The 25,899-nt window shown below is 40.0% G+C and overlaps 1 protein-coding gene across 1 annotated transcript in view; it reads right to left on the bottom strand.

Moving 5' to 3' along the window:
• ARSB (arylsulfatase B) overlaps positions 1-23,163 on the bottom strand; it is a 63,491-nt gene extending 40,328 nt beyond the window's left edge. The window contains exons 1-4 of the mRNA XM_062612422.1: positions 22,870-23,163; positions 19,780-19,966; positions 17,177-17,367; positions 16,342-16,549 (exon numbers count right to left, since the gene is read on the bottom strand). Coding sequence (XP_062468406.1) covers positions 16,342-16,549; positions 17,177-17,367; positions 19,780-19,966; positions 22,870-23,139 — 856 coding nt within the window. The 5' untranslated portion in view covers positions 23,140-23,163. The remainder of the gene's footprint in view (positions 1-16,341; positions 16,550-17,176; positions 17,368-19,779; positions 19,967-22,869) is intronic.
• Positions 23,164-25,899: the final 2,736 nt, after the last annotated feature.

Raw genomic sequence — 25,899 nt, 5'->3', positions numbered from 1 at the left:
CACTTCTAGCAATATGAAGCTGCCAGAACTTAGAATTACATGCAAACAGCAGACACAAATGATCTCATATACAGGCATTAAAGCCCCAGGGTTGTGCCCAGAACCCACACTTTCCACCCTAATATCCTGTATCACCTCTTCCATGGTGTTTACTTGAGGGGCAGTGCTCCAGTTGCCTTCTGTCACTTCTCTGGCAAACAGTAAACAGAACAATCTGGAGCTAATTTAAGTGGTTTATAACATCAGGATACAGCTGGGAAAGGTTTTGGGAGAAAGGCTGGGGAGGAAGAGGAGGGCTGTGCACGGTCCAGCTGAGCCTGCACACAGGAAGGCAGTGCAAATGGGCACCTTCCAACAACACCGCCTGCAGTCATGGAAAATTGCCCCATACCAAAATGCTCCGACTACCCCAGGAACAGCAGAAACCTCAGTGCAGGGAATTAAGAAGTCTGCTTCTAACAGCAGAAGTGGCAGGGCCACCACTCGGTGTCAGGCACATTTCAGCTGATCCTTGGTTATCCAGGAGTAACCCAACTTCTCTCGTGTGTCTACGACTTTTATATTTCATCTGCTATAAGCCAGATGTCTTTTTTCGTCTTAATATTAAGTGTAGACACATGCACTGACTTTACAGAGCACAAACTGTGACTTGATTCCAGCAATTGGACAGATTTACATCTGTTTTTCTCATCACTTTTGTTTGAGACGAGTGAGTCAAGCTTTTAATCACTTGGGGCCCTAGCTATACCCAGAACCGGTTCAATTCAAAGCAGAAAGGCAGGTCTGCTGGCATAAAGATATAAAAATGAAACAAAACTCTCTAGTTACTACTTAACACACCAGACATTTGAAAAAAAAGGCAGTAAGCTCCTTAGTAAGAAGTATCTGTCCCTAACGTAACCCTCATACCTAGCACATAAACCTCAAAACTGAAATTTCATCCAACAATCGTCTAAACAGAATATATCAATAGAAAAGAAACTAATATCCTTTATAACCTTGGTCTTGAACTTCAGGGTGCGACAAAAAAGGTTAATTACTTAGTGATCTGTTGCAACTATTTCATCTCCTGTAGGCCGTTTGATTCTCCTAGAGATGACACTGAAATGAAACAGGTAAGTTTATTCAGCATGCATCGACAAGGTGGAAAATACATCAGTCTTTTATGGGTACATTCAGTGATGTCCAAGCCTCTCCCAACAGCTCCCTCAGCTTTTGCTAAATGCAGTCAAGTTTACAGGGAAAGAAAGGGATTATTTGATAAGGTAATGTGGTGACACAGAAACATAGGTAATAAAGAGAAATGGAAGTTTACATAAATAATTTTCTTTCCCTTTAATAATTTAAGCAGCATTTTTAAACAGTTTTCATAAATCTGTTTTTCAGCAATGGATTATGTTTTCCAGGTGGGGAAATGGCAGAAAATATATTTGCTGAATGAGTATTTCAGAGTAATTTTTTGCTTGTTATTTATTTCTTTAACATTTTTGCTGGGTGATAGCTAAGAGTGGCTGAATAACACACTGCTCAATCTACGAAAACAATGTTAAGCTGGATAAAACTGAACCTGTTTTCTCCAAATAAACAAAAAAATCCTTAGTGTTTACAACGTGCCTAATATTTTCCTCCTTAATTTTGTCACATCAATGCTACATTCAAGTGAGTGACAAAAAAGAGCGCTTAAACTAAAATTTTTAGTTTAATAATAATTATTTATTCCAACTTTGTGATTTCCTTTTTTTTTTTCCAGCTACATGTCAAAACATGCCCTCTTTTAATTGCTCCCATGTTTGTTTGAATCTCTGCAATATGCCTTGGCAAGATCCAACCTTTCTCCAACATCATCATCATCCTTAAACTTTCTGCCACTTTTGATCGTATTTCCTGAATCCTGAAGTTGTGTAATCTTGCCTCTTGGCAATTATCTAGCTTAAAAGACCACATTCAGTCCTCAAATATACACATATAACTCTTGGTGATTTCAAAGGGTAGCTGTTCACATGCACAATGGAAACAACTGTAGACTTCAAACAAATAGCCAGCTTGCGCATTTTGCTCTTGGTGGGCATTACAGATTTGATGGTTTTGTGCCCAATGATAATTCCTTACAAAGTTTATCCTGGAAATTTGATCCTTTACAGTTTAACTGGTTTTCTGTTCCATTCCTGGTAGTGGGAAAGAAACAGAAAAATCTACAGTGCACTAATAGATTTCTCTGCTCAAAGACAGTATTTCACTATAAACACAGCTTTAGCCCTGGACAGCCAAGCATTTCCCAGTATGCCCATACTTCAGAAATAAGTTAATCCTTTCACTTTTGGAAGATGCCTTGCCTTCTTTTCTCTGCAAATTTCTTACCTAAAGTAGTGATATTAAAACTATAAAGTACATCCACTTTATGGTTCAAGCTCTGATTGCAAAAGGAGTCTGTCTGCTATTCCTTGTCATCCCTGATGCCACCAATAGTCAGACTATCATCTCTTTCATCTTACTGACTGAATCACTCCTCCATCAGCCTGCTCAGTCCAAGCTTGCACAAACAATCATCTACTATTTCAGTCAAATGAGTAAGATCGCTGTAAACAAGGGTGAGACAAGAGGGGATCACAGCACCCTGTGTAGTGAGCTCCCCCAGTCTATGTAGTTACAGTTCCAGCTTCATCTTCCTCATGAGGGCTTCTGCTCTCCTGAAGAACTACTTAACCTAAACCATATATGTGAGTCCAGAAGTCCTGTCTTCCCCCTACTCCCACTCTGACAAAGAAGTTACTAATTCTTCAAAAATCCAGCTTCAAGTCTCTCTCAGGATTACAGAATAAGTGACCCATTAAATTAGTCAAGGTCTTCAAGTCCATGTTTTCCCAAAGCCTCTCCCTCATCTGCCTTAGGCTGCAGCAAGATGTGCTCTTTTGGCTCTGACTAAACTAATTTAAAGTCTTAAGCTAATTAAAAGCTCTCAGATTACACAAGAGGTCCGTAGTCCCTAAAAAACACTAGTATAATTGTATGTGTGCTTACTCTTAACACAGTTTCATCAAAGATATCTGGATTAATAAACCAAGATAACTGTAACCATTAAAAGTGTTTGAGCTATTCAAGGTCATTTGGAGAGAATCACAGGAAGCCACATGCAGTCCCTGAACACAGCTGAGAGACCCCTGGGGCAATCACCTGGGAAGGGAGGCACCTGTGGGCAGAAAAAGCCCCTAAGGTTAGTCCACCTCATCATCATCACTGTCTACACAGCTATTCTTCCTCCTTAGGCATGCATTTTTCCTTTTATTCCTTCTGCATTTGCATTCTTTCTGATATCTTTGACTTTCTGATGAACAGCAATCCCAGCAGCAGTTATCTCTCATAGTCAGTGTGAACCATTTGTGGCCAGTAAAATGTAATTATTAAACTGTTTTAAACAAAGGCTTTGCTTTTTTGATACACTGAAAGCACTGGAATACAGCTTGATGACAGTGTAATGTATGATACATTCAAGTAGGCAAATACAAAGTCATACCATCTCCAGTCTTGCTCCATCTACATACAACATTGTGGAAGAAAAGTAATGGAAGGCACTTCTGTTTTTTTTACCTCCATGAGAACAGTTATGGAAGAACTACTGAAAAATTTGGACTTGACGGGAAAGCATGAATAGGACGTCATTAAGATCCACTCGTTACAAATGCTTATTTGATTGCAAAATGTGTTACAATCTTTCAGTGCAAACAAAAAGGACTTAAAGAGATATAACTATTAAAACCACCCTTAAATTTGATGTATCAGATGTCAATATACTAATTGTTAATTCGATAAAATATCTTCTTGCAAGATATCAGCAATACAGTGCTCCAATATAGGCAGTTCTCTGCAGTGATCAATAGAACTCTTTCGCATAGCCTGAAGATGTGTATTGGTATACAAGAAGTTAATCATGAAAAACATGTACTACAGTCATAGCATTCTTTGGGTTTTTTTTCCTAGTTGTTAAGGCCATTTACTCTAAAATATAAGTAGAATTACTGCTGCAGATTTCTGGTTCTTCCCAACCAAGTTAAAGCAACTCTTTAATCTTTATACAGAAATCAGGGTCAGCTCATTTTAACATACACAAAGCTCTGGCTATATTTTAACTTGAGAAAATGCAATTAGAAGTCAAACCTAAGAGCAGGCACAGGCAGCATTCCACACAGCAGCCGTGGTCAAAGTTCAGATATAAAGTGGGGGTGTTTCTTCCTACTTAAAGAGAAACATAAAGATAGATGTCTTACAGTACGAGACAGATATTCCAGTCCCAGGAGGGACATGAAAGTTGCAGAGGTTTGCAAAGGGCATACAGACAATTAGAATATAGAAGCAGCAGAGGAAAGATTACGACTGAGCTGTAAGGAACTGAAAAATACAAACAAGGATCCCTACAAAAGGAGGGAAAATTGGCTTATTAGTTTAAGTGTTAGTATGAAGAACTGAAAAACCTGCAACAGACACTGCAGTAAGCTCTCCAAGCCAGTTTCATATCAGACATTTACATGATCTGATACACTCACTCATGGCCAAATCTTAGATCCATGACTAATGTACACAGCTGCTTTCAAAATCACCCTGCTCAACTTCATTAGCTCTGGAGATGCACACTTTCCACCTTCTAGCCTTAGTTATTTTACAGATTTTTCCCTAACATTAAAACTTTCCATTAGATTTCCCAACCCTATTTCATAAAAAAATTCCTTCTTTTCTGCATGCACAAGAGATGAACAACACTAGACCCATCACGCTTAAATCCTTTCTAAATCTTAGAAAAACAGATGGATCATGAAAACCTATAGATAAGAGCACAAAACTATGATAAAAATCTTTCCTTCCATTTTTAAAGTCAATCAATTTTAACTGATACAGTATCTTAAAATATTGTATTACAAATCAATTGTAATTTGGAATAACTAATATGCATTTATGAATTTTTAGTGTTTCTGTTTGGTTTTTTTTTTGCTTTGTTTGGTTTTTAACTCAAAAATCTGTACAATGTATACCTTTCTTAGCATTCAGCACATATATATCCTGATACTCTAAGTAAATTCTGCTGGGTTTCCTTTCCCATGAATTAAGGCAGAGAGGGAAAATCTTACTCCTTTAATGCATTCTAAAGTAAAATTGTCCACAAATATAGGTCTTTCATATTCTATGCATAAAAATAACATGGAATAACAGAAAGTGAGAGAGAAAAAAGGATATGAAGGACAGCTGTGTGGAGCTTTTATTTGGAAGTTCTCCATTTCTTCTGTAGAGTTTGCCTTTCTGCCACATGTTTATTTGGAGCACACTTTAATTTTGGAATATTCATAAATATACAAAACAAAGGTACTAACCAAATCATAGCTTATATGAACATATAGGTATGAAAAGAATTAAAAAGCAGAGAAGGGAAACAGATCCAGAACATTTCAGCACAGGGATTCAACTAATCTTTTTCAGATACTGCATATTTGACTAAGGCCATCTTACAATACCTGCAGCTTCTTCCAAACTCTTAACCCAGATCAGAAAATATCGCATGTTTCTGTCCCAAGTGATTTTCCCTATGTTTCTATGCTGATTCATAGAAGTAAGGGCTGTCCATGATTGACAAAGTAAGCCTCCTGGAGAAGCAATATTTCTAAATAGATATGAAAGCTTTGTGTGAAACAGTTCTGTGCTGTTCAAAACAACATGAATCAGTTACAAAGGAAATTAAAAATTTATGTCTATAAAATTAAAAACTTTAGTCTATTTTCATTTGTTCTATTAAACAATTAAAGAAATACTGAAATACAAAATTATAAAAAGCTAGGTATTTCCATTTTGATAATTTTGTATAATCTTCTATAACATAACACAGTGGTGCAGTTCACAGTCCTGAGGGATACTGGTCAGGCGAAGAGCAAAGTCAGGATCCTGAATTTTAGGACAGTAAAATTCCAGCACTTCAAGGAGCTAGTCAATGGGACCCCTTGGGAAGCTTCTCAGGAACAAGTGAGCAGAACAGAGCTGATGGATCTTTAAGGACAACTTTTCCATACATTGTGAGAGCTCTCAATCCCCAAGTGTAAGAAATCAGGAGAGGAAGGCCAAGACTGGCATGGATGAGTTGAGACCTGCTGGTCAAACTAAAGGGAAGAAGGAGAGATGCACAGGCAGTGAAAGCAGAGACAGGTATCCTGGGAAGAAAAGGAAGGTCAAAGAAAGTGGACGCCCCCTGCTGAACATGACTGGCAAACTGGTAACAATGGATGAGGAGAAGAAGGCGCTCAAATTTTCTGCCTCAGTCTTCACTGGCAACCTTGCTTCCCCTCTCGAGTGGACGGACCACAAGACAAGGACTGGGGGAGCAAAGTCCCTCTCATGAGTAAGAGAAGGTCAGGTTCTTGAGTACCTGAAGAATCCAAACCTACATAAGTCTATGGGACCTGACCAGATGCATCCCAGAGTCCCAAGGGAACTGGCTGATGTAGTTGCCACACCAGCCTCCCTGACATTTGAAAAGTCCTGGCAGCCCGGTGAAGTCCTGGAGACTGGAAAATAGGAAACATTGCACCCATTTTTAAAAGGGTAGAAAAGAAGGAACCTGGGAACTAGCAACCTCTCAGCCTCACCTCTGTGCCCGCAGAGACCATGAAACAAATCCTCCTAGAAGCCACACTAAGGCCCGTGGAGAAGTGGAGGGTGATTAAAGACAGCCAGCATGGCTTCATCAAGGGCAGTTCCTGCCTGACCAACCTAGTGGCCTTCTGTGGTGGAGTGACTACATCAGTGGATAAGGCAAAAGCTACCGATGTCGTCTATGTGGATTTCCATAAGGCCTTTGACATGGTTCCCACAACTCTTCTCTAAACTGGAGGCATGGATTTGATGGATGGACTGTTGAGTGGATGAGGAATTGGCTGATGGTTGCGTTCAGAAAGAAGTCTTATTTACTTAATGTTTTTCTATGCTTGTCAGAAATCACCCGCAGTGCTACATTAGAAGACAGTCTCCCACAGACAGAGGAAGACATTTCACCATTTAAATACCTAAGATGGGCAGAGAAACAAACAGAAACCTGTATTCACCAGGCCCTAGTAAAATAAGGAAGGAACAAATTCTTTCCCTCTCCTCAAGTTTCTGATACATTTCCACTGTGCAATAGCTGACCTCAAAATGATGAAAGCTTAAAAAGAAACTCAAACTTACATGATTTTGGTACTTTTTACCCCTTGTCTTGTACTACTCTATAAGGATATTTTATGAGCTTTAAGCAGGAACAGCAGAAACACATTTCTAATCCTGAATCTCACAGCATCTAAAGTGATCCTACGACCGTACCACCATTCTGCCAGGCAACAGAAGTCCTTTAGTAGAGGATGACCTAAGGCAGATGATGAAAGATATTACTTCTTTCTCCTCTTTGTGTAATTCCGGATTTTTCAATACTGAGCTTTTGTATTTCCCTCTGACATTGTAATACTGCATTTTAAAAATCAAACGCAACTCAACCTTGAATACTAGTGACCATATAGGTTCCTTTAATCACTAACAACTAAACAATACTGGGTGTAATCAGTATAGAAAAAGATGGCGGAAATAAGATGGTATATCCAACTCATCCACAGTTTAATTCTGTAAACATTTGTTACATGTTATATATCTACTGCTCCTCTGAAGGACTGGGGCTTTATGAGCAATCGTGCTTTTATACTTAATCAGAACTATCTGGAGGTCAGTGTGAGAGTCCATCCGACTGAGCAGAACAGGAAAGTATATTAAAACTTAACTGTGAAATTATTTCCTATGTAACTTACAGAGTTTAAGAAGGCAATTTAACAATGTTAGTGTCTTGGTATGACAGAGCATGTCAATGAAGTGACTCACACTACCTATGATATTTCTACAAAGTAGATTTCTGGCATTTGCAACTGAAAATAAAGAAATAACATGCAACATGCAAACAACCTCAGACAAAGCTAAACAAAAGACAGAAGCTGGGAAGAAACCCATATACCTACACCTTTCTTCATCTTGCCTGTTTCTGATGGGGGGACTACAGAAAAGCTAAACCCCAGCAGTTTTGTTTACGTGCCAACATCACTTCCATAATGCGAAACTGGGCTTTGTATGGTTTTAGTTTAAACTGGCGGAAGTCATTGCTAACTGGCGGAAGTCATTGCTAGACCACTCGCCATCATCTTTACCAAGTCCTGGGAAACGGGAGAGGTGCCTGAGGACTGGAGGAAGGCAAATGTCACTCCGGTCTTCAAAAAGGGCAAGAAGGAGGACCCGGGTAACTATAGACCGGTCAGCCTCACCTCCATCCCTGGGAAAGTGATGGAACACCTGGTCCTTGGTGCCATCTTAAAGCATATCAAGGATAAGAGGGTTATGAGGGGCAGTCAACATGGCTTCACCAGGGGGAAATCATGTTTGACCAATCTCTTAGCCTTTTATGAGGAAATAACACGGTGGATGGATGATGGCAGAGCGGTGGATGTGGTCTACCTTGACTTCAGCAAAGCATTTGACACAGTCTCCCACAGCATCCTCACGGCTAAATTGAGGAAGTGTGGACTGGATGACCAGGTAGTGAGGTGGACTGCGAACTGGCTGAAGGAGAGAAGCCAGAGAGTTGTAGTCTATGGGGCTGAGTCTAGTTGGAGGCCTGTAACTAGTGGAGTGCCTCAAGGGTCAGTACTGGGACCGGTATTATTTAATATATTCATCAACGATTTAGATGAGGGAATTGAGTGTACTATCAGCAAGTTTGCTGATGACACTAAGCTGGGAGGAGTGGCTGACACGCCAGAAGGCCGTGCTGCCATCCAGCGAGACCTGGACAGGCTGGAGAGTTGGGCAGGGAATAACGGGATGAAATATAACAAGGGAAAGTGTAGAGTCCTGCATCTGGGGAGGAACAACCCCAGGTTCCAGTATAGGTTGGGAAACGACCTGTTAGAGAGCAGTGTAGGGGAGAGGGACCTGGGGGTCCTAGTGGACGACAGGATGACCATGAGCCAACACTGTGCCCTTGTGGCTAAGAAGGCCAATGGCATCCTGGGATGTATTAGAAGGGCGGTGGTTAGTAGGTCGAGAGAGGTCCTCCTTCCCCTCTACTCTGCCCTGGTGAGACCCCATCTGGAATATTGTGTCCAGTTCTGGGCCCCTCAGTTCAAGGACAGGGACCTGCTGGAGAGAGTCCAGCGCAGGGCAACCAAGATGATTAAGGGAGTGGAGCATCTCCCTTATGAGGAAAGACTGAGGGAGCTGGGTCTCTATAGTTTAGAGAAGAGGAGACTGAGGGGTGACCTTATTAGTGTATATAAATATATAAAGGGGGAGTGTCACGAGGATGGAGCCAGGCTCTACTCAGTGGCAAACAATGATAGGACAAGGGGTAATGGGTGCAAACTGGAACACAAGAGGTTCCACTTAAACTTGAGGAGAAACTTCTTCTCAGTGAGGGTGACGGAACACTGGAACAGGCTGCCCAGGGAGGTTGTGGAGTCTCCTTCCCTGGAGACATTCAAAGCCCGCCTGGACACATTCCTGTGTAACGTTATCTAGGTGTTCCTGCTCTGGCAGGGGGATTGGACTAGATGATCTTTTGAGGTCCCTTCCAATCTCCAGCATACTGTGATACTGTGTGATACTATTGAAATTGTGGAGGCAGTCAATTGTTCCCAGTAATAAAAAGCATTGGGAACTACAAGAAATACTGATACAATAGTTTTAACACACACACACACACCCCTCCCCCCCAGTTATTTAGCAGACATGATGCCATTACGTACCATTTAATATGTACTTATTTAAAAAATGAAGTGATGGATATAAGCAGGAGAAAAGTTTTTGTTGCTTTCAAAAAAAAAACAACCCAAAACAACAAAACGATGAAAACACCACACCAAACTAATTTTTCTAGTTTTCTGTCAGAATTTTGTATATATGGAAGGGAATTAAATAGTACCTACTAGTGCCAGACACAACACAAGAAAGCATCAGACAGCTTTAACGCACAGCTCTGTAAATGCACCTAATTTTTGACCTCCAACATTCTTGCTGAAAGTCAAGGTTACATAACAGGACTCCAGAGCCCTTCCTTTGTGTGGTTTCATATCATGGATGTAACTCACAGTCAAACAGACAGTGCTGTCGATAATAATGGTAAAGGATCATATTTGGGAAAAATTTCTCCCCTCTGATCTTCACAGCATAAATAATATTTATTCTGTACATGTCCCAAGTGCAAAGCTGCCATTGAGGTTTCATTTTAAAAAAGTAAATTAAAAAAAGCACAGAATACACATCAGAGAGCTACACTGAGGATAACAGATTCACAGCATGAATTAGAGAGTAACTGCCCTTAATCTGAACTCAAGTTCTTCCCACTCGAGCATATTGCATCTGAACGATCCATTTGTTGCTGCATTTTTCAGTCATGCTGCAAGTGTGACAGAAATGCAAGTACGCTCCTCCTTAAGGCTAACACGAACATACATTTCCAGTGAAATGAACCAAAATCATTTGGTTAAGATCAGTTGATAAAAAAATATCTGCTGCTGTCTGATGCTGTATATTCTCAGTGGAAAGAATAACCTTGAAGGTTCAACAGAAGCAGCAGAAAAGCTAGTCAAAATAAGTGTCTTCAGAGTTCTGATGTATTATTATGTTTTCAGTGCTTAATACAGATTTGTGCGTGTGTGCATGTATGTTATGGAAGACCTACTAAAATCCTTTCCATTAGAGGGACAATAGAAAAAGAAAACTACACCTTGTACTGTAAAACTGTACTAATGTAATTTTTGTTGTGCTTTAAATACACCCATAGGGCTTTTGTTTTCCATCAAGAGATCATAATACCTTTCCTGCATCAGAGCAACTTTTCTGAGCATTTACAGAGCAACTTTTACAGTTGTACTCAGATAAATCAACTTCTATGTTTCTTTGTATCTCACGAGAACTGGCTCTTTATTCTCCTGACTTTTCTAAACAGGAGGAAGGGGGAAGTGGGGAACACAAAGGGAAAATTGATCTCATGGAAAAAAAATTGTATTTGATGTACCCAAGATTCCAGTAGTTACAAATTTAGCCCTACAAAAGCTGTGTGAACAATGTCCTTTTTCATTCTTTTTTTTCCCTTTTTGTCTCCCAGTACCGCTTTCATGATAGAAGCAATCCTAGTGCAGACAGTTTCAGATGACTGCTTTCATTGTAAGCAGTCTCAGTAATTAAACAGGTTAGTAACTCAGTAGTTACAGACCCTGCTGTGTCAGGTCCATGCTAGCATTTCCCATCACTAAACACAAGAGAAACATGGGGAAATTTTAACCTAAAAACAACAGCAATAACCTGACAATGTTCATATGTCTGTGGTAACAAGATAAATGAGACACAGTCAAAAAATCTTTGGACTTGTCCCAGTGACAGAACACTGAACCTGACCGGCGATTTGAGTGTAGAAGATTCTGGCAAGAATAACGGCTTCTTAAACACTATTATGGAGAACAAACTAGATTAGTTTAAAAGTAATCACAGTTTAAGACAACCTTGTGAGAGCTGTGGGAAATTACTAAACATTGCTAGCCTGTAAAATGAGGTTTTTTTAGCATTCATATCAGACCAGAGATAAAATTTGCTAGGATAACTATTAGCATGCTTAACCAAAAGCTTTACAGAAAAATGGCCAGCTTGTGACTCTGGGCAAAATTAACTTCTGAGTTTCATTTACAAATGAACTTCACTTGAAGCACTAGCATTTGCTGAAAATAGGAAGGAAAAAAAAAAATTAAAAAAATAAGATTCCAGTTATGCTGGAATTTTTAAACACAAAGGGAGAAAAGACGTGAGTGTCTCTTGCACAAGGTCACCCTCTGTTCAGGAACTCGGGTTTGGAGTGTTAGGTTTTGCAAGGAAAAAGCACAGTAGATGGGGAATGGTAAATGATAGAAGGAAGGGAAGATAAACAATTCCTACAAAATGTTTTGAGTTTTCACAGGATTTCAAGACGGGGAGAAAATATTGACTATCAACATCTTCTCAGTTTTTATTTTGAAATTAATTTTCATCATATGATAACATTTCCACCCTTGATAATATATTCTTACAAATCAGCCTAGATCTCTCACTGACATCTACAGTCAATAGCACAGAAGATGTTCTTTTATTTCTAAAAAATTCATTCTTACCACCCTCACTTTAATGTGGAAAAAGACTAAGAATAAAAGCCAACAATGGAATACAAAACACCAGCCACACAAGCTTTTCACAATTTATCGACATGCAATGTCTGACAAATGCAAGTACAGTGACCAGCCACAACTTTTGCCTTTATAACAACAAGCTTAAATAATCAAGAAATAGAAAATTATTTGAAATTATATGGACCCAAATAACTAGTCTGATTGAAGGTGCTTGCAGTTAAGGCATCTGTGTTTAATTCCTCTTAGGAAGTAGCAGATGCTCAGGCAGTAGATGCCTAGGCATCTTCCTTGCTGGCAAGGCACCAAACCTCTCAGAACCTCCTGACAAGACCAATTAAAGCAGGTCTTCAGATCTGTAATTGTGCAGGTTTACTAAAAAACAAAAAAAATGTGACAACACAACCTTCAAAATGAGCACCTCTGACACCACACCCGGAGAATAACTGCTCTAACCAATCTGTTCTTCAGCTGGCCTGAGCAACCTGCAATTAAAAGTCTCTCTGAAGTCTCCTACTAGCAAAAGAGAAGGAGCAGAAGTTCACTCAGGAGCAAAGACATCAGGGAGAAGATAAAATCTGCCCTCAGGGAACCAGTTGAAACTCAGATCCCTGATTTCTACCGAAGAAAGAGCTGGAATCAAGTGAAAAAAATCCTGACATTTTATTAGACAAAAACCCACAATGCACTGGATGGAGGAGGGTGGGAAGAGACTGAGAAAAAAATAATAATTAATAGGGTAATATGAAGTTGGGGAGGTGGAGGGAGAATCTAGGGGTTCTAGAGAGGGACTGTATAAACATCAGTAAGTATGTTCAAAACAATCTGTGCTCTTATTAATCATAACTCTAACATGATAAAAAGACACTCTTTTGGGCTGAAAATAGTCATCACTGTCACATGTTCCATTATGGAAAGGATTTATGTGCTTTCCTCTTAGCAATGTAAACCAAGGCTTGAAAAGCTTCACGTATTTTTGCTGTTCAAAGCCCTCTCACGGCAATCACCAGACACTACAGCAATAATCCACTTCTAAGAATGCATATTGTAAGAAAAATTAGTAATGATTTTAGCTGCAAAATCAGTATATTAAAAAGCTGAAAGTTAAATAAAACAAAGGATAGTAGCTTTAATACAGAACTGAAATTAGAGGTTGGATTCCTTTGCTCTAATGGTGGCAACTTTCCACCAAAATTACTTGTAATACATTGCAGAAACTATAAACACGTGGTATTTACAGCAAATTTACACTTCTTACCTGAAATCATAGGTCTGTATCTGAAGCACAATCTAGATTCTAAGGCAGTGTTAATAGTGCTGAGGTAAATTCGTACCACTTGAATGCTTTTTATGACCTTTATTTTAAATCAAGGCCCTCTTCAGGAGGGCCAGTAGTTACAGTCTCTTCTGTTTAGTAAAAAGAAAAATAAACCCTACATCTCATTCTTTTTTATTTCGCATACATAAAAGGCCAAAGGTACCCAAGACAGTACTGCACCCATTTTTATCTGTTTCATTTAAACAGGCAATGATTTCATTTTCACCACATGAGTGTAGACGTACTTGTATCTGCAGTATAAAATGTGCTCCATTAAAGCAAATCATTTTCATATCACACCAGTCAAGACTTTTCAAGCTACTACTTGATACACAAATATAACACCACATACCATTGAACTAGCTCATCTTTTTCTTAGTTACATGTATAATTAACTTGTGTAGCTGTTCAAAAAGACCAGAGATGTTGATTTACACCTTATACTGTTGGAGTCAGACTTTGCTAATGACCAGATTACTTCATTTTGGCTTGGTGTCTCCAAGAGGCCACTTTAGGGAGGAACTAGAGTTGTTCTACACATTTTACAAGGCCCTTTAAAATGTGCAGTATTTCCGTTTGCCAACTGGCATGTTTTCAAGGCAATCCTGGTTGAGCCATAATATATACAAATAAGAAGAAAAACAAAAGAGTTTAATAAGATTAAATCTACCATGATAGCAAAAATTATATCATGTTCTAGAGTATTTCAATGATCACTCACTAAAAAGAACTCTCTAATTTTGGAGTTACATTGCACAGTGAAGGAATCAACTGGAAGACACTATGTTGCAGTGCTACTCCCTACAGAACACAATAGCAAATTACCACTTGTAAATTACTTTTGGGGGAGGAATTTTGAAACAGTAAAATATACAAATATCCAAGTGTGAATCTTGGAGATACCTGAACAGAGAATAGCAACAAATCTAGTAAAATCTACCTTAAAAGTAGGATCTTAATTTTCTTTTACAGGTTTCCATACTACAGTTATCAAACCATACAGGTTTATAACAAAACAGAGTGCTTTTATGATCATGTGTGTTTAACTACTATGCAGAGGAGACACAGATTTTCTTATGAAAAATATAGATAACTGTATCTTTCCCTAGCTTCTCCCTTTGCAGTCTTCATTTAAATACTTAAATTTTTCTTAACCTCACAACATGGGAAGAGCTTTCTTGGAGAGAACACCAGATAGTCGGGTAAAATGTGTATGTGTCTTGCTGTACAAAGCAAGAGGAGGGTCTCCAGTACCAGGACAGCACTTGGGGTGCGGAGAGGGGCCACAGTTTCCCTGAGCAGGCATGCCCTCAGGAGCTGAAGGTCCTGTATTATAAATATATGCCTATATTATGGCTTCCAGTGCACAGTAAGACTTGCAATTACAAAGGACTTGAAAGTTGTGCAGAGAGTTGTGCTATGTGAGAATGCTTAATTGCAGACCCTTTTGTTTTCTTTTCAGCCATGTTCTAATGCCCATTTTAAAACACTCCACCTGCAAAAGCAATAAATATAAAAAAAAACTTTTTTTCTTTTTTTTTTTTTGTCTTTGTTTTTTAATACTTAATGTTTTCAACATTTCATTGTTCTGGAAATTGGGTCTTTAATGTATGCAATATCTATGCTTGTAAAGAATAGTTGTTTGAATTGAAGAGATAGCACTGAAAAACCCCAAATCACTGCCCCTGGCCTGCTTGATCTAGGCCAAATTTCCTTGCATTTCAGTCATACTAAATCCCCCTAATGGCAGTTTAAAATATCAATTAACTCAAGATAAGCCCCATTAGATAGGGAAGACACTGGATTCTCCTAACTGCTTGACTCTTGTTGAAACACACCTGTAATTGATTGCAAGATAACTACTGTCAAAATCAGGGTATACTGCCCTTGTTTTGAAAAAAAAAAAGTTTTAAAAACAAACCAAAACAAAACGTATTTTTAATTCAGTCATACTCTGTAATTCCAACTCAGATGTCTTCAATTCTATTCCACAATATACCGAACAAACATTACTGAAATAACCCTATCAGGACCCCCACGGCAAAGACTGTATTTTTTCCATATGGGATAAATACTGATATCATTTTCCATATGGCTTTGCTTACTTTCAGTTCTAAATATAAAAACACCACAAACAGAAACAGCCATAGAAGAGTTACCAAATCCTACCAAAGACAAAACCTGGACACAGTGTAACACCATAAGGCAGACAGGTTTGAACTCAAAATGAAATTCCAAGATTCCAAGCACTATAGGAAGCAGCTGCTAAACTCAAAACACATCACTGCATTTTCATTAACCTTGGGTTTGGTTTTCCGGTTGTTGTTGTTTGGGATTTTTGTAAGTGTTTACAGAGAAAGATCTGCTATTTTGACAGTCCTAACATGTAAAGCCTGGGTAAAAGAGCAACTGTAACCTTTGAAAGGCTACTTTCCACTCCCAACCAAACAACAGCAACTATGCTCCTGAAACCCAGCCAAGCAGCTGTATTTCAGAAAGGTTCTGTTTCATTCCTAATTTGGAAATAAAAGAAACTGCTTTCTAATGTATTATTTGCATTACCCTAATGATCTAGAAACTAGAACCTGTGCTAGTAGATACAAAACTTAGCAACCTAGACTGTATCATCATGTACTACGCTTTTTTATTAACAGACCTTTGCTTCATGGGAGTAACGGGCCTGTGAAATACCTAAAGCAAGCCAGAAATTACATCTTCTATAGTTAGAAAATACATGGAGAAAGGACAGAGGGGCAAAATGTCTCCGTAGTCAGCTTGTTAGACACAGTATCAAAAGTTATTACTGAAAGAATATTTAAATGAACTTACCAGTAGAGAAAACGAGAACTGTGTTGTCCCAAAGACCGTATCTTTTCAGAGCATCAGTAAGATTTCCTACAGCTTCATCCATAAGGGTCACCATCCCTGCATAATGGCGCCTTTTTACATCTTTAATGGAAGAATATGGTTTCATGTATTCTTCAGGGACCTCAAGAGGTTCATGGACAGACTGAAAAGCAAGGTAGAGAAAAAGGGGCTGGGGTAGAAGGGACAGAATGGAAATCAGTTGAACATAAAGTACCACATGAAAAAGTTACCACTGAACATAAGGTACTATATGAAAAAGTTACTGCAAGAAAAGCAGCCCTGACTCCCCAACACCTGCAGGGAATGTGTTTTGATTTCTTCTACATTTCTTTTTTCCAATCCCTAAACATAAACTAATAAAACTTTGATAAAGGACTTTTGCAAAGCTATGAAAAAAAACTCAGATGTATCTTTTCTTTGTAACACAGTTGTTATGAGTTTCTTCCCACGAAGCTTCTCCCATTAAACTTTCCATTTTCTTTTTGGAAGAGCAAACTACATGCTAAAACATTTCCATAAACTTATTATTTGTATTTTTTATAAATTCCTTACTTGTAGTACTAAAAAAAAAAAAATGGAGAAGGGTAGCAGGCCAGGGCTGTGAAGCCAAAGGTGATTCTAACAGGAGAGAAGGCAAGTTTTACCAGCACTACTTCTCACATTTAGCTCTACGCACCCTGCTGAAGAGCCCCAAATTACAGTTCAAGCACATGCCTCTCCATTAATATTTCATTAACATTTTTTATCAAACATGTTTTACTGTTGAAGTTATCAAAGTAACAGCTGCTGACTGTACCTTCTCAGTTTTGTGACTCGCTATAAGATCTATAGCTCTTTCTGTGAATATATTAGTGGAGTACATGTTTTTAAACCCAGTAGCAACTTCTTCTCCATCTCGGAAGTCCAGAGCGCAGCGCGTTATGTTCTTTGCTTTGATGAGGACACAACGGTCATGAGAATAGTAATCCTCACTCCCCAGAAGGTAGCCTAGAACAGGAGAAGATGTCAAATAAGCAGGCGAGCCAACATCATGTCACATAAACACTTGTATCAGGAGGAAAGAAGTCAAGACTAAATGTCAAACATTAGTGGTTTTGAGCTGAAACTTTCATTCACCATTTGACTACCTGTAGTGACATTCCCTGACTTTTGAAACTGCTTTTGAAAGCTGTTCAGTGACTTTTGATTGTGTAACTTGGTATCAAAGACACGAGCATTAAACTAATGCACTCATAGAAAAGGCAGTGACCTACCCTTGTACAACTCTGATTTTTAGCTGGCATGATTTTGTATATTTGTATTTTTACATAAGACATCTCTATTAGAAAGTTTGGAATTTGTTTTATTTATTCATTCAAAAACACCGAAGTATGCCGCGGTTTTAGTCAGGTATAATTTCAGATCCACTGCTGACACCTACTGGTGAAAAGAAAGAATACTAAGATACTCAGAAGAAAAATGCAATAATTCTACAGGTATATGTTTGCACCTATCAAGGGCTTATCCTGTTAAGCATAAAGTGCCTTTACCTTTTATCAATCAGAAACAAAATACCTCAAAATCATTTGAATGTCAGTAATTATTAGGTTTGAAATTAGGTTTCAGATTTATCCCCTAATGCCCTGAAGTAATTATTACTTTTGAAATTAGGTTTCAGATTTATCCCCTAATGCCCTGAATAAAACCCCAAAATGAATCTTCAAAATATATTCTTAAATTCTGCAAAATCAAACTAAATCTAGGGACAAGAATCCAGAATGGAGGGACAGCACTTAAACTTTTATTCAGCAGCTTCTACTTCAGTTACTCATGCAAAAAAAAAACTAGGTACAGAAAGAATGAAGCTTGGTTTTAAATACAATAGATAATTCTAATACATTTTTTGGAGGAAAAAAATGGCTTTGCTGTCAAAGCATAAAGACTGACTTTGCGGACAGACTGCCTATATCCACGTACTCGGTGCCGCAAGTTGAATTTTTCCACTTTGAGTGCCCACTGGAGGAGACATTGCATCAATTATGCCAAAGAATCAAATGCCCTTATTTGCAATAAATGCTGACTGGAATTACATGAACATTATAGGACATTAGACTGCTGCATTCTCTGAAAAATAATGTCACACTGGGCACCCAACAACCATACCCAGAGCCAGCCTGAATTAAGGCTCCTGCATTAAGAGCCTGCTTGGTTCACAGGGTGAGATTTCATGAGGAGTGACAGCCTACCTATGTCTATGCCACCAAAAAGATCCCAAGCTCCTGTGAAGGGATGAGAGGAGGCATACATGTTTAAGCAATGAGCTGTTATGATCCATATATATATATATATATATATATAAGCTTAATTCAGTTCTGGCCCCAGGCTCCCTAAATAGTTAAAGGAGCTAAACAAGCTAAGGGAACACTTCTACCCATGTAAAGTTTGGACTGTCTTTGTCTATAAAGGGCATGTAGCGTAGCCAGGCTCTAAAGTCAGACAAGAAGAATGCAGACTCCTGTTTAAGTTTCTCTGTACCCTACTTTCTCAGCTGCAGAAGTGAGCAGCAGTACTGTCAATAGCTTGCAAAGTTATTTTGAAGGCAATGAACGGTTTCAAAATCCTCCATTCAATGAAAGTGTCTTAAAAAAAAACAAGGGGAGGTGGGCCACTTTGTGCTCAGTACCATGCAGAATGAGATGTACTGCAGACATAACATCTGTGACACTTGGGGAAAACCAATGAACATCCAATCAATACAGAGATGGAAGCCTTTGCCAGAGGAAGAATAAACAACATGTAGCTACAAGTTCCTTTGCAAGTAACACAGACCTGGGCAATCTATTTCTGGCACTATTTTTTTAGTCAGAGAGTTTGACTTCATTAACTCTTGAGTTCCTGCAACAGACTTTTTGGATACTGTTTTATAAAGGCTCTCCCACCATCTTCCTTGCACAGGCTCTGGAAAACCAGTGCTACTCTATTCACAAAGCATGAACACAGTGTGTTATGATGTCTGTTTCTCTCTTAAACATATCAGCTTTTAGAAGTGTAACATTATTTGCAAAGCAAGCCACATCTACTGTCTGATACAACACAAAACATTCATATTAAAGACACTTATAAAAGCAAACTAACCACTACACCTTAAATCTTCTAACCAATGTGGAACCAAATATTAATTTGTTCCAAGGGAGAAACACTCTCTTTGGAGACTCTCAATAATTATACTTTATTTAGTAAGTTGTAAGTCCTGGGCATGCAGGACTATCTTATTTTAAGCAGTTATACCCCAGAAACATGCATGCCCAGGTATTGATTTACTTACACGCTAATAGAAAATCTGCTGTTCTTAGGAGAAATGGGCCATTTCTGAAAATTTTTTATACCGCATTTATTGCCCATGTTAAATCTAACCATTACCAAAATAAGTATCGAATCCTCTGCGGGTTGGGAGGCATTCTTTTCTGTACATCCCTAAATGCCACTTCCCCACCATGTGAGTAATGTATCCCGCCTCTTGAAGTAGCTCTGGAAGGAGTTTCTCATCCAGTGGCAAACAGCTGGGCTGGCACGGCCAGATTATCTGGTGCTGTAAACCTGTATGGATCTAGTGGATAAAAGAAGGATGAGAGATCAGTTACACTGTGCTCCTGCAGGCTACTTTATAAGCAGGGACAAAAAGTAACACAGCTACACCAGAGGATAGCACCAGTTTTACAGGCTCCTGCAGAGGGCAGGGGTAGCCTGAAAGAAGACAAGGAAATAGCACCACAGGGGTTAACAAGATCTTCCCAGGCATAAATCAAGTGCAATTAAGAAGAAAAACAACACAAAACACATGAATAAACAAAAAACCAACCCCAACATAAACCAAAATCCAAACAACAACCAAAGCCTTTTGTGTTTTCATCTAAAAATCTAACAGGTAACAATTACCATTACAGTCTGTCTGAAGTCCAGGGACTACATTTCAACATGGAATGAGAAATTTTAAATAGGACGGAGATAGGCAAAAAAGTGCATGGCAGGCAAAGCTACCCACCTTTTGCCTGTATCAGAGAACAGTCACTGGTGGAGAGGATGATAAAAGCTAAGAAAGCTATTAGAATCATGGAATGGTTTGGGTTGGAAAGGACATTTAGATCATCTATTTTCAACCCGCCTGCCATGTGCTGTGACACCTCACACTAGACCACATCTCCCAAGGCTCTGTCCAACCTGGCCTTGATCACTGCCAGGGATGGAGCATTTACCACTTCTTTGGGCACCCTGTTCCACTGCCTCATCAGCCTCATAGTAAAGAGCTTCCTTATATCTGACCTGAACTTCCACTGTTTAAGTTTGAACCCATTACCTACCATTATTCTAGCATCATTCTTTTCTAAATGGACATTATATATATACACACCTATATATTGATTTACATACTTAAAATGAGTGCAAGCAGTATAAAAAGAAAAAGCATTTCAGTAATGAAGGTGACATAAGTTCTTGACAGTGTCTAGATCTGACTTTTGATAGCTTCACATAAGTGTCCAATCTTAACAAGTGGTGAGTTTTTATCTCTTTACAAAAGCATGACTGACAATGGTACTCAAAGCAGTAAATTCTGCTTCATACAAGGAACTTCTGCAGTTACTCTACTATAAGCTGACTTTTGTTAGCTTCCCTATCTCCACCAGAAAAAGGCACTACCTTAAACCTAGGCCAGAAAACATGTATGTGCAAGTATAAATATCCTGCTTATTTACTAAATATTTCTAGGAATTTGTCTCGTCAAAGCACAAAACCTTCAAGACCTTTCAAATCACAAGACAACAGATTTTATAAGTCCACTAGGCACTCCAGTGTAGCAAGCTGCATGCCTAATTTTTCAAGCATCACTTTAGCAACACCCTGAATTGACTTTTAAACCAAATAAGCCCTGGGGTAAGTAGGTAAGTAGACTCTTACAAAGGGCTTACTAGTTACAAATTTTCTTTGGAACAGGACCTAGGGAAAATATTTTTTGCTGTTGTTGTAAATGCAGTATTACCAAAAAGATTATTAATATAGTGAAAGACACAAGCTAGCAAAGCAATGTGATTTCTTTCACTGCCTCTGAAAAATGAAAGAAAAACAATAATAATAAAAAACAGTCTATTGCTTTCATAAACCAATACCTTTGCTCTTCTTTCTTTATGGACTGCAAGCTTACAATTGAAATTCTAGCTCCAGATAGGACCAGAGACATTTTCATGTCTCTGAGCAATCCCAAACCTTTACATTTTCTGCTATTATTTTACTCATTTGTAACAAGGTCAACACAAAGATGATCAAATTATCAGATGTATATGATGAATTTATACCTGAACTAAACTATGAGCATTTCTAATTTTCATCTTTAAGACTAGATGCAGCAATGTCCAGCTAACCCTGACCCACATGTAGGTACACGTCTTCAGATTCTGAAGAGCGGGTAAAGAAAAAGTCAATTACATCTTCCTATTCGTTATTATTCTTGATTCTTGGACTTTCTAGGAACAGGACAAATACTGTTTGAAAAGACAACCTTTCCACAGCAACAGAAGATAACATCCACTAATATAGGATGACGTTTATTTTCATTCTGGGCAGGTTCTTAGCCATATTTATTAACCATAAATCACTCTGGTTAATGTGTACGTGCAGGACTTTTTGAAAGCAAGGGAAAGTTTCTGAAATACACTTAACCCTCCATAAGCTTTTGCTTTCTGTCCATGTTGTAGTCCTCTTCCTGCCCTTTCTGCTTTTCCCGAAGGAATGCGGGGGGGAGGGGGAGGGAGAAGAAAGGGGAGGAAGGCACAGAAGTACGCAGTATGATAAAGTCCAGTTCTTACACCTGTGCAACAGGAAAAAAAATAGAAAATGGGGAAAACCATGACTATGAAGCAGCTGGACACCCAGACTAAGGATGTCTGTGTGCACTCCGTCGAGGGGCATATAAATATCTACATGTACAGTACCATGAAGGAGAATGTATAGGCTAGGATGCATTTAAACGCTGCCCTGGAAAAGATGCTGCACAAACAGAACACATGGTGTTGATTCACTTCTGGATGAGTCCTCACTGCGTGCCTGTCCAGTTCAGCAGCATGTAAAGAGAAGACGACTGGTACAGGGATATTTTTCACAATACACTGCCATGCCTGTTAAACCAACTGCAGCACAGGAAGCACCTCGGCTTTTCTGAAGCAGAGCAACTTGCACTAAACCCACGTTTGATTTGCTCCCGAGCGAGCAAACCACAGTCTGCATTTAAACACAACTGGTTTTCACACAGCAGCCTTCTTCCAAGCGCCCCTCTGTGGACACAAGGAGGCCAAACTACAGAGCGCTGCCAAGAGGAAGCAGAGGAGAGCCCCCCACCTGCTACCCGCTGCAGCGTGGCGGGCAGCAGCGGCGGCAGGGGGCTGCCCGGGGCTCTCTGCGGGCACCGTCGCGCCAGGCAGCGCCTCCGGGGCTCCGTGTCCCCCTCGATCCGCGCCCTACCTGGTAGCGGCCGCTGAGGAGCTGGCTGCGGGAGGGCGTGCAGAGCGGCTGGGTGTAGTACCGCTCCAGCCGCACGCCGCCCGCTCCCAGCGCGTCCAGCCGCGGTGTGCGGATGGCCGAGCCGTGCCAGCCCACATCGCCCCAGCCCAGGTCATCGGCCAGCACCAGCACCAAGTGCGGCGGTGGCGCCCGCGCCGCCGCCAGCTGCAGCAGGCAGAGGAGCAGGCAGAGGAGCAGGCAGCGCGGCCGGGCACCGCAACCCCGCGCCATCCCCGACACCAGGAACTGGGCCGCGGGGCCCGCCCACGGCCGTGGCTCCTCCCTGCGAGCGGGCCGGGCTGAGGCGTGGGGCGCGCCCGGCGGGGCTGCGCTGGCACCGTTTGGCTCGCACGCCGGTGCTGCGGGGTGTGCCCTGGCAATGGGCGCGCTCCGGAGCAGTGAACGCGGCCTCGGAGCTCGGGGCAGATGGGTTTTGGAATGAGATGTTAAAGGTGACTGCTAAGTTATCGCCAGTGTTGGCAGAGCGTTCAGCTCGGTGGTGCTGGACTCCCCTTATGATTTTGTCTTTAACTCCTACACTAAACATCGGTCTTAAACCATGGCGCTTTCCCCAGGGAACTACTCGCAAGCTTGTGTCACAAGTCAGCTGTGTTTCCAAGGAAGTCATATAACAGTTTGAGTAGAGGACGCAGTGTATTCTGGTGTAACTGGGCTATTACTTTTGTCTTCATGCACGAACCCATAAAGCTCACACAGATTTAATACTGCCAACAGTTTATTCCACATATAAGCAAAGTGGGGCAGCTGCAGCACAGTCATGGCCTTGCTGCTTGCCAGATTTAGGTTAGAAAGTAACCTAAATCTGGTTCACTGGGCTACAGCATGGGAAAAACAAGTTGCCACCGTCACTGAAGGTGCAGCTGAGCTGTGCGAGATGGCAGTTACTGCTGCAGGGGAAGCTGCATGGCCTCTCTCCTACCATCCCCCTGTACTGAGCACTGGTGAGGCTGCACCTCGAATCCTGTGTTCAGTTCTGGGCCCCTCACCACAAGAAAGACATTGAGGTGCTGGAGCAAGTCCAGAGAAAGGCAATGAAGCTGGTGAAGGGTCTGTGTCACAAGTCAGATTAGGAGCAGCTGAGGGACCTGGGGCTCTTTAGTCTGGGTAAGAGAAGGCTCAGGGAGGACCTCATTGCTCTCTACAAATACCTAAGAAGAGGATTGAGTGAGGTGGGGGAGTGGTCTCCCAAGTAATAGGTGGTAGGACAAGAGGTAAAGTCTTCAAGCTGTGCCAGGGGAGGTTTAGATTGGGTATTAGGAAAACTTTCTGTACCAAGAGGGTGATCAGGCATTGGAACAGGCTGCCCAGGGAAGGGGTAGAATTGCTGTCACTGGAAATGTTCAAAAAACATGTAGATGAGGCTGTGACATGGTTTAGTGGTGGACTTGGCAGTCTTGGGGCAATGGTTAGACTTGGTGATTTAGAGGTGTTTTCCAACCTAGCTGATTCTATGATTCTATCATCAGCTGCTACTCCCATCCCCTTCCCTGTCTGCCCTCCTACAAAACTGTAAGAGATCCATTGTTTTTTTTTCTCTTCTTTGTCTATGAGAAGCCTTGATCTAGGTCTGGCTGTAAGATGGGGCTTATGACTGTTACTGCATAGGAAGGAAGTGAAGCAACCCAGAAGCAGAAATAATAGCTATGTCAACAGGGCTGCTTCTTCAAACTGTGTAATATTCTAAAGCAATATTGCAAGCAACGACTACCTTAATCTTGATGTAAAATCTAGGACTATGAAAAATTTCAGTGTTTAGTGAAAGATCAAATGACCACATTTAGCTGGAATGGTACATGTGTTCATTCCCAAATGTATATAGTGATTTGGTAGCAGGTGAAAGAACAACACACATTAAAAACTGTATTTCTTGGTAAGAAAGCCAAACATTGAGTGTGCTAGACTCCTGTCTCCTTTCTTTTTGACTGATAAGTCTATATAAACAAAAAGTTCCTGCTCCTTTGAATGAAGTCTAGTGGATAAGACTATGAAGTTATTTATCCAATTGTTTTTTTTATAAATCCCAAATGTTCCCCGCTGGTTTGAAAACAACAGCAATTATGAGTGATGCCAAGTTTATCTCTACAATAGGAACGTCCTATAGTCCACAGCTGGTACTGGAAGAAGCAGCAACAAATTCTTAAAGTCAGTTTTCCCTTAAGTAAATTCTAGGATTGATGACAAGCTGGTATATGTCTCTGAGTTATATCTTCTTTGTTGAGATGTCATTCCTACTGTTCAAAAGGTTGCAAAGTTCCAATTTATCTTTTTTTTTTAGTTCAGGTCCCATTACCAGTCACAGCTGTCTCACTGAATTGTTTACTTTACTAACTTCTTCTGTGTGCTTATTATAGGTGAAGTTCCATTCAAATGTTAGCACATTCCCATGGAAACCATTCTTGTTCATTCAAAATAATTACTTTGAAAAGTTACACAATCAGAAATGTTGGATACAATTTTTGGCATAAAATTCGTAATAGTTATAATACCTGATGTATTTCCAAAGTTATCATGCTGCTCATGTGCAGCTGAACTCATATACCCTTGTAGAGGAACATCAACACTTACTTGAGGGTTATCCTGCTCCACCAGAGTTGGATAATCTCATTGCCTGAGCTGCCAGAGTTAAAACATTAAATTGAACCATCTGAAACATACATGGAAGATACTTCACAGTCACAGTCTGGATGTTGCTGCCTGCCTGTCATGTTTTGTCAAGAGTCTTTTTAAATACTGGTTGAGGCATTTTGGATCCCAATCAGAAAATATTATTTATATCAGACAGTATTCTCTTGATTCAAAAGAATAAATCATAAATGTTCAGTCCTTTATGTTTCAATCTATCTTTTCTGAATTAAGATGCTGTTTTGATGTTGATGATTAACGACATATGTAGAGTGACACACAAGACTAGGGTATTGTGTTGATTTATCATTCCAAGCAAAGCATGAACATGACACTTCTTGCCATAGC

The sequence above is a fragment of the Pezoporus occidentalis genome, unplaced genomic scaffold, assembly GCF_034315485.1.
Source record: "Pezoporus occidentalis ecotype Australia unplaced genomic scaffold, CSIRO_AGI_Poc_V1 ctg16, whole genome shotgun sequence".
Taxonomy (NCBI): Eukaryota; Metazoa; Chordata; class Aves; order Psittaciformes; family Psittacidae; genus Pezoporus; species Pezoporus occidentalis.
The sequence above is the reverse complement of the archived record's forward strand: the minus strand, read 5'-3'. Positions and strand labels throughout refer to the sequence as shown.